Source organism: Urocitellus parryii, chromosome 2, assembly GCF_045843805.1.
Source record: "Urocitellus parryii isolate mUroPar1 chromosome 2, mUroPar1.hap1, whole genome shotgun sequence".
Classification (NCBI taxonomy): domain Eukaryota; kingdom Metazoa; phylum Chordata; class Mammalia; order Rodentia; family Sciuridae; genus Urocitellus; species Urocitellus parryii.
The window spans coordinates 115,533,119-115,545,291 of NC_135532.1; the positions used below are offsets into that span (position 1 = coordinate 115,533,119).

Sequence of the window (12,173 nt, forward strand, 5' to 3'; positions counted from 1 at the left end):
CAATTGGCAGGCAGGAGAGGGGCAGCTGCCACACTCTTCAGATATCTCTCTATTTAAAGTTCAAAGAGACGCTGGATAACAATAAGGAAGAGGTAAGTGTGCCCCGCGGCGCCACTCCACAGCAGGAAGAATGGCCGGGAAAGGTAAGAGCCAAGGCACAGATTCTTGAGCAAAGAAGGATTCGGGACTTGGGTTTATTTGTGTTTCTTAGCGTTTGCATTCTAAAGAACAGGGTATCTCTGCTAAAGGATCATTAGCCATTTTAATGTAGCTGCCAAAAGGGAATTCGATAGATATGCCGTTCAGAAATCATGCTTATGAGTTGTACTGAATTTTGAAAGAATCAGACAATAAAAGGAGCTTAATCTTATTCATGCTCATTTTGAAAGATGAGTTGTCAACCCCGATACTTCTCTGGATGTGAGGTCGTTGGGGTGCTGGGCCAGGGTTAAGGACAGCCAAGTTCTGTGCTGGATCCACTAATGGGCCAGGTGAATTTGGAGCAGTCGCTGGGCTTCTCCCAGCCTGCTTTCTGATTGTAAAATGAGAAAATTTGGCTTAGTCATCTCTAATAAGCTCCATACCTAAATTTATTTTTTTTTCTGCTCTTTAAACATTTTTCATGTTTACATAATTGACTCCAATATAATAAAATAGGCTGAATATATCTGTGCTAAGATGTGTTCTTTAAAAACCTGCAGGAATTTTTGCTTTTAATGCCAACAACGACCTGGTACAATATGTTTCTTCTCGTCGTCCCCCTTTTACAGATAAGGAAACTGACACATGGCTAAGTTTAGTGTCTGTCCACAGGCACTGGAGTGGTGGCAGCAGGTCTGGGCTTGGGCAGTCTGGACCCACAGTGCAGTGCCCTTAAGAGCACCTCCAGCGGTCACCACGTGGTGTGCTCAGAGCTGGACAAAGAAAGAAGCATTTCGAAATTACTCTCTGGATTTAAAAAGAAGTTTTGCTCTTGTGCTGATAACATGAGTGTGCAGAGTATGTCGGGGCTTATGTACCCCCATTTCCAAACAGTGCTACACATAGAGGAAAAGCCAGAAATATCAGTGCTCAAAGAACACTAACGAGGGTTACATGTGAGTGCCGAAATGCATGGCAAGTTATACTGTTTTACAAGGAATAGAAAATAATAGAATATTTACTTTTAGAGCTTTATTAAATGCAAATTTCATTAAAATATGCCTTATTAAATTTTATTAAATATGCTTGCATAAAATATTTATACGTGTTCAATTGAAAGATCAATATTAATTTTCAAGTTCTTTGAAACTGACAAAAATCCATTCTCATTTATATGAACAGTTAAACATTTACTGTTCTATATTTTCACTGTACTGGCCCCTTAACTCACGAACAGGCTCTTGTCCAAATGAGAGTCAAGGGCATCTACTGCTTTACACGTACAGCCAGAGCACACGATGGGCAAAGAGCATTCTTATTAACCGATTCACGCCTCGTTCAAGGTCACAGTGAAAAGAGCAGCAAGGGAAGACCACTCTAGTCATCAGTTAAGAGAGACGGTCGACCCTTGTAAAAATAGCTTGCAAGTATTAAAGTTCCTTTAAACTTCAGAGAGTTTGCTTTTATGAAAGCATGTTCTAATTTTAGAAATGTCTTGTCTCTTGATGACTTTATATTAATAGCGTTTAAAAAGCCCTTCACAGTTGGAAGTGCTGGGAGGTGTGGTGGGGAGAGCACTTGGAAGAGAACATGCCTCCCTGTAGCTAACGGCAGACCTGGCTGTGCTTTCCAGTTAAGAATTGGAGTCCTGAACCCTGATTCTGAGCTGTCTTCCTGTGCTGTCTGAACCTTTCCACAAGGTGTATGTGCACAAGTGTTTGCTTGAATGAGCAGGATTGATGCAGTGACTATTTACAAATTGCTTTTCACTGGTAAAGAGACAAATAGGAGGGGCCAGAGGAATATGATAATCAAAACATCTTCCCTTCGTGAGTTGTTGGGTTATTGCTGCCTAGAGATTCCAGTTCAGTGCTGGTGGTTATAATGAACAAGTTTAAAGAAATAGTCTCTTTTCTTCATTTGAAAATGATTATGTAAGGTATGCTCTTTTCCTTTCCCTGTGGAATATAAAGCCAGTCTTTGAGACCAAGAACAATCCTCCAACACTTCTCCCCATTATGATTTCCAGTTTTGTGGGAACCACCTCCGAGTTACAGCGGGTGGTGGTTGGGTAAGCAGCCCTCTAGGTGTCATTGCACAAATGACAGATGTGTTCTGTGTACACTAACCCCACGGGGCCTGGAGTTGACAAAGCCTAGCATGCATTGTACCATTTGACCCTTACCACTCCAGGAGGTAGGTATCACACATCTTGTCACCTAGACCTTCAAGTAGGGAAGTTCCAGCTGAGAGCTGCCCAAGGTCACACACTATAAAAGGACAGCCTTTGGTATTCCAAGGGGCTGGGGCTGACCCACAGGCATCCTTAATACAGAAGAAAGAATACCTATGCACAGGATGCTAGGGAGTGAATTTTCCCTTCACATTACCATACACTTATTCTCTTGATCAGAAGATTTAACACCAAAACGACTTAACTAATCATTTTCCTTTGTTTATTTTTAAGCGGAGTCCACGTTACAGCACTTTCTGGTCCCCATTCTTCTCCTGATCGGCTGGATTGTGGGCTGCATCATAGTGATTTATGTTGTCTTCTCTTAGGCAGGTGAGGGTTTTAACAATTGAATAGGTTTGTTTATTCATAGCATAGATTGCTTCAGAAATATTCTCTATTTTCCTAATGGAACTTTTTGTCATTTAGGCAAGAAGACCTCAGATTGACATCTTTTAGAAGACTTCAGAAAGATGTGGATGTGACTGATTAATAAATGTGTCTCATGTTAAAAAAAAAAAAAACTGCGGTGTTCAGCATCACTTTATTAGTTTGGAATATTAGCTGGTGCTTTGGTTCATAAACATCTCTTCAGGAACTTATTTAAAATCATTGGTTAAAAAAAGATTATAAGAAAACATGGGTGAATTTCTCTATATCCAGAGAGTAGGCAAACTCTAACCATACATAAGCAATGGGGAAAAATTTGATAAATTTAATTAAATATGTTGCCCCCCCCTCAAAAAAATATGGGAGAATGAACTGAAAGGAAGAACAGACCATTCATACAAAACAAAGTGTAAAGTTAAACTTGGCTCTTAATCTCTTGCTAATAACAAGAAAAATGAAATTAAAACTACTATTGAGGAGCCATTATTCACTTACCAGGTATAAAAAAATAAAGATGCTTACATATTGACAATGTGGGAAATAGCATGTTCACACACTGTCTTTGCAAATCCAAAATGGAACAACTTTTTGAGAGAGGGTCTTTCTCTGTTGGCCAGACTAGTCTTGAACTTTAGGACTGAGTGATCATCTTGCCTCAGGCTTCCCAGTAGCTGGGACTACAGGTGTAGACCATTGCACTAGCCTATGTACCGCATTCTGGGGGGATTTGGCAGCTGGATCTCTCTGAATGCACTTTGTTTTACAGTTTTTTTTTTAATTCTATAATTATTTTAGAATTTGAAAAGGAAAAAGTAATCCCCCAAATTTAAAACAAGCTAGAACAAACCTAATAGAGTATCAAGTTGGTGGTATAGACACAAAGAGTACAGAAATCTCCCCAGTGACTTTAAAACAGTGTTTCTTTACTGTATATGTTGTGAGGCAGACAGCTTAAAACCATGTTCAGTGATGTTTTTGTTAGTGGTAATATGGATATTATTGGTTTGAAAGTCAGACCATCAGTATAAATGTCAAATAAATGCCTGGTGATCTTGAATTGAATAGCAACTATTAATATGAACTCACTACTTATTTTCCTTCTTATAAAAAATAAATATGTTTCATAGTTCTGATCACTGAAAATGCCTGGTTGGGGAGGAGAACCCTGCTTTCATTGTGTCTTGAAGGACCAGCCTCCACTCAAGATGGCCAGGGGTCCTGTGTGGGAGGCCGACATAACCTGTGACCAGTGTTGGCTTCCCCTCCTGGTCGGCTGAGGCACTGTTGGTCACCCTGTGTTCTGGTTACTTAGGTAACTGAAGACAGTAACCCTGATCTTGAGGGTAGTGAAAATGCAAATGTGCCTTCCCACATCCCCAGGGATCGAGCTATGCTCACCTGTCCTTGTAACCCTGCCCCCTTTGACCTTCATTGGATGGAAATTTCTAAAGAATCTAGAGTCCCCCCAGTAAAAGTCCACTCTGAATCGTGCTTGAGCTCTCTCACCAGCCTCTCATGAGACTCCTCGCTCGCCCATTTGGGGAGCTTGAGGCCGAGGGCAGAGGAGCCATCTGGGGCTTGATTTAAAGGTAAATTGTGTGTCTGTGTTTTATTTGATGCCTTAGGGAGTTCACTCCAGTGACCCTTAGTTGAGCTGTCTGTGGGGGTCGTACACGGCAGTCCTGGCCTAGTCTGAGGCAGGAAAAACACAATGTGATTTGCACCTTTAATTGGATAATTCAGTCTGACGACACCTGTACCCTTTGATCAATCTCACTGCCCAGAAAGGGTTAAAACTGGACCTTGCGCCCCTCCTGATAGGGCAGCAAGTACACTGGGCCACCCAGAAAGACTGCTTCCCAGACACAGTACCTCCAGGGAAACTAGTCTCTGGATCAATCTAGCAGGCCATTCAAGACAAAAATCCTGATTTCGCATTCAGCCAAGTCCAGAGTGTGGAAAACTGAAGCTCACAGCCCAGGTTTTCTAACAAATACCTGGCACTGAGAAGTGGGGTGGGTGAGGAGCTATTCCAGAATATGCGAGAGCAAACAAAAGTGGTGTATGGACCTACAAAAGACACTTTTTTTGTATTTCTGTGATAAAGATTTAAGAGAATTGTTATTAATTTTATTCATTGTAACAATGGCAACTAATAATAGAAAACAAAAACCTTTTTCTGGGAGAGACACATACTGAGTTATCTGCTGGGGAGATGATAGGCATTTCATTAAATTATCCTCACGGAAAATAAACTAAAAAATAAATAATATTTATATTTTTTAAGGTGAGTAATAATTTCATGAGGGTTTATTAGAGTCTTGGATATATTTTTGTGCATAAACATTTTTTTTTTTGGTTTCTTTCTTCCTCGCAGTGGCTCTGTGTTACAAACCACGACAAATGCAAATAGTTTCGAATGGAATAAAACCTGGTTTTATTCCTGAACCTCACCCCTGAGGTTTCTGGTTTAACAATTGTGTGGTGGGGCCAGGAGCCCGCACTTTAATGAATTCTCCCAGGGATGCTTGGTCACCTGAAATCTGAGACCATTGCTTTAGGGAAGTGGTCCCTAGACTGTAGTGCAGGCCACCATCCCTGGAGATCTCAAAACACACGCCACATTCTCAGAGTGTCTGACCCAGAAGCTCTGGGGAGTGGGCTTAGGAACCTAATTTCTATCAGGGTTTCAGGTGATGCTGCTGCTGCTGGCTCAGGATCCCTATTTTGAGAGTCACTGCTCTAGAAGGGACCTGATTTCTTCCTTGTAACTCTGGCACCCTCTACCATTTCATCCTCTTCCATTAATTTTTCTACAGACCTTAATTTCCTCATCAAAAAGTAAGAGAAGATTTTTTTTCCTTAATTCATGATTCTTGTCTTTTAAACTCAGTTCAGCATTTTCAGAAGTCTTCCTAATATTCTTCTGTTTAAAGTAATACTTCCAAAATTTAAAGAGAAAATGCATGGAAGGTCAGGCTCACCTATGTTCATTAGTGACCTAATTTGAGTTTTCTCCAGACCTGAAAACTTACCTGTCTTGTCTCTGGAGCCAACTCCTCCAGGCTGGAAGAAGCTGGTTCATGTTTTCAAAGACGTAGGCGTTGGTCAGTATCTCCCTGGCAGCTGGAAGTCAGCATGGTGTAAGTGCATGCCACAGAGCACAGGCTGGACACTAGGGCTGGTCCCACTGGATGGGCAGCTCTGAGTTGGCTCATGTGGGCTTTCAGGGATCCGAGAACACCACCTTCTTCTTTTTCATAATTACTGATTTAATTTAAACGATGATCTGTTCATTCACTTGAACTTCATCTGGGCTGTAGATTTTTAAAGAGAGAAACTGCGAGAGCTTTAAACTCTCAAATATTTGTGCAAACTGAAGATACTATTTCAAGGTTCATGGACCTCCTGAAAGCTACTGAAAACACCCTCTAGGCTAAGCAGCTTCTACTCTCTGAAGCCCAGACTTCTTCACTACGTGGCTCCAGTTTTACTTGGAGCTAAAGACATGACCTCATGGCTTAGCTTGCTTTCTAGCTGGAGATCGGTTTCTCTTTCTTTCCCTTTTTAAAAATATTTTCAAAATTTATTTTCATTGACAAAAACTGTATATATTTGTGGTATGCAATGTGATGTTTTGACATCTGTACACCCTGTGGAATGACTAAATCCAGCTAATTAATAGATCCCATTGCCTCACATACCTATCATTTGCTGCAGTGGGAGTATTTAAAATCGACTCTCAGCAATTTTGAAAGATATAATACATTATTATTAAATATAATTACCATGTTGCAAATATATCTTCCAATCTCTGCAATCTTGGGTCCTTTGACCCACATCCCTCCCTTTGCCCACTGCCCAGCCCCTATGAACCGACATTCTACTCAGCTTCCGTGAGCAGCATGGTCTGGGACTACACACACTTGGGAGACAGTTTGGGTGGCTTTCTGCTCCTGGCATATTTCCCGTAGTGCAGGGTTGTCTTCCAGATCCTTCCGTGTTGTGGCCAGGCATGAGCTCCTCCTTCCTGAGGCTGGACCGCATTCCGCTGTGTGTATGTACCACATTATCTTCTTCCACTGGTGGATGGATTTCACATCTTGGCAACTGTGAACAGGGCTGCAATGGACTTGGGAGTGTAGATTTCTGTGACCTTCTGGTTTCAGTTTCTTTGGACACATACCCAGAAGTGAAATTTCTGAATCTCCTGGCCGACTGGAGTTTCTGAGGCGCCTCCTTGCTGTTTCCCGTAATGGCAGACTGTCTCCTTACTTCTTCCCATTGACATTGATCCTCCCCATCAGCTTCCTTACTTTCTTAGCCTGCAGGTCCTGGCATTTTGTTCTGTACAGGCAAGATTGTGGCAACCCACGGCCAGCGTCTGTAAGAGCTTTCTCCGTGTGCACTTGGTCCTCTAGTGCGCTGAAGCTGTAGAGCATCTTGCTTCTTAGGTACCAGTTGCCCAGCCTCCTCCTGCGACTCTAAAGTCCACCTCTGACAAACATTTCATTATTTCAAGAGATCAATGTCCTTTAAACTTATTGAAACATTGTTTTTACGCAGGAATAGAAATAACTTTTCCTACAATAAGTAATTTAGTTTCATGTCTCTACATCCACAGTTGAAAAAAAATCACTGTGATGTGTAATATTTCATTATATTTAATAATTACACGAAAGCATAATGATGATACACAATGTTATTTGGGGATTAATAGTTTCATAAATGTGCATCATATTTTCCCCATTAAATTTTAAGCTATTTATGGGTGAATCCATTTCTCACCTTCCCGACTGAGGATATAGTTAACAGAAGGCAAGTAGTAAATGTGGATCAGATGCGTGATCGGTTTATTTTCTCCTTAAAACAGTACTGAATACACAATGATAATATTCTAACTTTAAATGTTAAAGGTGTCACTAGGGCAATTTAAGCTGGATTGGAGTTCTCAAAGAAGTGATCGGTGATCTTCCAACCGTAGATTCAGGTAACTGATTACATACAGACCTCACAAGGCATAAAATCTTACATGTAGAATTTCCAAATTTTTGGCTTACAGTCTTTCAGAATGCCCATATAATTATTTGAGAGGATGATTACATTGAGTTGGCTAGTCCATGAAATGTTTCAATTGCATTGATGCCCAGTTTACATGGCGAAAACACCTCCACTCTCTGCTTCTCCCCCTTGTCCCCTCAAAATACAAACTGGATTTTAGAGCTGAGAAAGATTACTTTCTACATATCCTGCATTAGGACATAAAATTAACTAAAAAAAAAAAAACTCTTGAAGAAGGCTTCTTATTCTTAGTGTGTCTGGGGAGAGAGATAAATTCCAATGAATTTTGAAATATTTAATGAAACTTCTCACGACTTACCAAGCTTGGTAGAACTGAGAAGATTTCCTAGAGCACAGAATCCTACAGGAGAGATCCTTATGCACAAACAGAAATAACATCTTTCAGTAAAATCCACCTCCTCGGAGTAAAATGGACCTTAATTTCACTTTCTTTTTGCAATAAAATTATTTTCTATTTATATGTACTCAAAACACTTATTCTTGCTTATTGCCGTTACTCAAACTTTCCCTGTATTTCTTATTTTCTTTTCTATTTTGGACAGGCAGTATCATATAAAACATAAATATACATTAGCCTAAGTTTCCCTTCGAGGGGAGAAAGGAACACTGAAAGCAGAAGAATTCTATTTTGAGTCAGTCATTTCCCGTAGAATGAAAAAGATGAATGTTTTATTTTTACTCCACTCTCTTTTGAAAGTGATTCTTGGTTTGAAAAAGTGAGGTGGGTATGTAATTTCTTACAAATCATCTGCATGAATCATGGGCACAAGATCTGTGGCTTTCATGGAAGAGCAGACATATCCCAGGACTTAGGGCTTTGGTCATTGTCCTTGATTTAGGTCCACTGTCAGTCATTTGCTTGGACTGGACAGACAGGCCCTTCTAAACTCAATATTCCCCATGCAGATGTGCACCCGACAGAGTTCTTTTTTTTGAGATTATGCCTACAAATAGTAGAGGAAATAGGATATTGATTGGAAGCCTGATGGCGAATGAAACAGGGTCATAGAGAAACCATTTGGAGTTTTTATAGGTTACTTGCTCTGTAAAATTGGTCCAGAAATAGCGGGTAAGTGGAAATAGGATTTTCAGGGGGTTTGCATATTGATGTGTTCCAAGTCCTGAAACTGCTCCTTTATGCATTTCCTCTCATCTCATTACATGAGACGTCCTCGGGGTAGGATTCATTTTGACTTAGAAAACACACTAACCTACTCTAATAGACAGTAATCACATCAGCATGTTATAGACATGAAATATATTTTTCATTTATCTTGCTAGGGGTAAAAAATTGCTTTCAAGCCTGCTGACAACAGTGGCAACTTGGTAAATGGATTGTTTTGTGTCCGAGTGGATGGCCTCTTCAAGCGTGTGGCCATATCCACTCAGTTTTATTTTCCTCTTTGCTTTCTGCTCTTGTCTATTTATTGGTCTCTTCTATTTCTCTTCTTATTCTCATAAATGTAATCATCCCTTTGCTGGTCTCAGTAACCTGGGGAGAATAATAGTATCCCTTTGATGATAGTCATTTCAAGTTTCCTGGCTCCTGCCTCCTCTCCTGAAGAACCCAGCAAGGTCCTGTCTTAGCCTGTGTTCTGCTGCTAAAACAAGATATCACAGACTAAGTCAATTTTAAATAAGAGATGTTTATTTGTCTCCTGGTTCTTATTCCACTCAAGCTATGTACCTTTATTCTGAAAGCCTCTGATGCAAATAAGTGGAGTCAGTGATCATTTAAGACAGAATGTTGCTCTCAGCCCACCCAACTGAAGAGTTTGAAGAACATATTCAAGATTCAGTGCTTTTAGTTGGCACTGCTTTTAGTGAGCACTTCTCTGGTCACCTACGTGCCCAGTGACTCACCACTAGGACTCTCTGATCCTCCTCAGTGTGGGTCTTTCCCCTCTGTGTCCCTCGCCAGACTTGAGCTCCTCCAACATTGATTGAGTGGCACTGTGCAACACAGGGAGATACCTGATGGCATGTATGAAGTGGTAAATTCCAGGATGCTGCCTTTACAGGCAGCCTCATGAGACACAGTATGTGGGTGGCATTCCTAGGGGCGTTGCTTGGTAAATTCAGGCTAATGTGAAACGTGCTCTTCCGCCTCATCCCCTGGCCATGCTTCTCACTGTGTTAAACATTGCTGCTTATTCCACTATACAACTTTGTGCAGTGGATTTTGTCACCATATTGACGCTGGGCAGAAGGGAGCTGGCATACAGAGATGCCAGTGTCTCTTGTTTGTATAGTTCATAAGTGATATGATCAGGACTTGAACTTATGTCTTCTGGTTCCAAACTGTCCTTCCACTGTCCCGTAGGATCACCGAAGGACCGTGTTCTGCTTTGTTTCCAACTATGCTGTAAGCGTTCCCACATCTCAGGATGGCAACCCTCCAGTCTCTTCATCAAGGATTGCCGATTGCATTTGTTTCTTTTGGGCAACGCTTATCGTGTGTTCTGACCACATCTCTTGGACTGATGTTCACTTAGCTGCTGGGAGAAGTCACCTCTGAAGGGAGGGGAGCTGAAGATTGGAGAAGGGGATCTGAACTTCTCCCTTCTTTCTGGGTGGCCTGTTAGAAGGTGAGCGAGCGCTGTGCTCCCACAGGAAATATTTGGAGAGCCGTCCATGGGCTGTGTGTGGACTACATCGGCCATCGCAGCCCAGTGAATAGGAGAATCTGGTGTCTGGGAACTTCCAGTGGACATTTCCTCTGACTCAAATGCATTGTGAGCCCTATTCAGCTCTGCCTGGTCCCACATAGCACCAGAGATGGGTGACCTGCTATAGCTGCATAGGCCCTGAGATGGGTGTGACCTGCCAAGATGCCAATCAACCTGCTGACTTTAACACATCACGAGGCAAGACTCTCCCCTGAAACCTTATCCCTGCCTTTGATGTACCCCCTTACCCATTTTCTAACTGTCTACCTCCAGCTCCTATGTGGGCTGGATCTATCAGGTGCTCCAAGTTTTGGCTCTTTATCTTTTGTTCCTCACTAATTATTCTAGACTTTAATTTCTTAGGAGTCTTACATCCTCCTGAGCATGAAGAAGAACCCCCCCCCCAATGAGGCTCCGGACACCTCCCCATAATAACGGACATCTTATTTCTGGATTTATGGTGTTGCGTGTTGCGTGTGTTGCTTATGCTTTAGCATCAGGGTAGACCTGAACCTCTGCATGCTTGGAGCACTCTGGATGATTCTGCTTGGAGGAGGCAGTCAAGAGCTTGCCCTCCTTCTCCTCTTTCTCCTCTTCTGCAAGATCTCCATGGTTCCCTTTCTCTAACCACCTTCTGGCCTTCTACTCTTTCAGCCCCTTCCTAAGGCTTATGGTCAAGTTCTTAGATTTCATCATTCTCTTGGCTTGAAGGGATCTCCATGCCACAGAATTTAAGGTTCTCAGCTACTTACATCTGAGCTGCCAACTCCTGGTGCTAGCTTTAAGCCAGCTCTGCACAATCAGTTCCAGAAAAGAGCCTCCCTGACCCCCTAGGCCTCCTTGAGATACTCCATCCTTGTTCCCAACACCCAAGTCCATGCCACCGTCCCTTCTAGCATTTAATTTTTTTTTTGCCATATTTGATTTGGGTTTTTTTTATTGTTGGTTGTTCAAAACATTACAAAGCTCATATCATATTTCATACATTTGATTCAAGTGGGTTATGAACTCCCATTTTTACCCTGTATACAGATTGCAGAATCACATCGGTTACACATCCACATTTTTACATAATGCCCTATTAGTAACTGTTGTATTCTGCTTCTTTCCTATCCTCTGCTATCCCCCCTCCCCTCCCCTCCCATCTTCTTTCTCTACCCCATCTACTGTAATTCATTTCTCTCCCTTTTTTCCCTTTCCCCTCACATCCTCTTATATGTAATTTTGTATAACAATGAGGGTTTCCTTCCATTTCCATGCAATTTCCCTTCTCTCTCCCTTTCCCTCCCACCTCTCGTCCCTGTTTAATGATAATCTTTTTCTCATGCTCTTCCTCCCTGCTCTGTTTTTAGTTGCTCTCCTTATATCAAAGAAGACATTTGGCATTTGTTTTTTAGGGATTGGCTAGCTTCACTTAGCATAATCTGCTCTAATGCCATCTATTTCCCTGCAAATTCCATGATTTTGTCATTTTTTAGTGCTGAGTAATACTCCATTGTGTATAAATGCCACATTTTTAATCCATTCATCTACTGAAGGGCATCTAAGTTGGTTCCACAGTCTAGCTATTGTGAATTGAGCTGCTATGAACATCGATGTAGCAGTATCCCCATAGTACGCTCTTTTAAGTTCTTCAGGGAATATTCGGAGAAGGGAAA

The 12,173-nt window shown here is 41.6% G+C and overlaps 1 protein-coding gene across 1 annotated transcript; it reads left to right on the forward strand.

Annotated features, from left to right (window-relative positions):
• Positions 1-34: 34 nt before the first annotated feature.
• Positions 35-2,888, forward strand: Strit1 (small transmembrane regulator of ion transport 1). The gene is made up of 3 exons (XM_026392922.2): positions 35-143; positions 2,609-2,707; positions 2,804-2,888. The coding sequence occupies exons 1-2, from the start codon at positions 131-133 to the stop codon at positions 2,701-2,703; spliced, it is 108 nt and encodes a 35-aa protein (XP_026248707.1). The 5' UTR covers positions 35-130; the 3' UTR covers positions 2,704-2,707; positions 2,804-2,888.
• Positions 2,889-12,173: the final 9,285 nt, after the last annotated feature.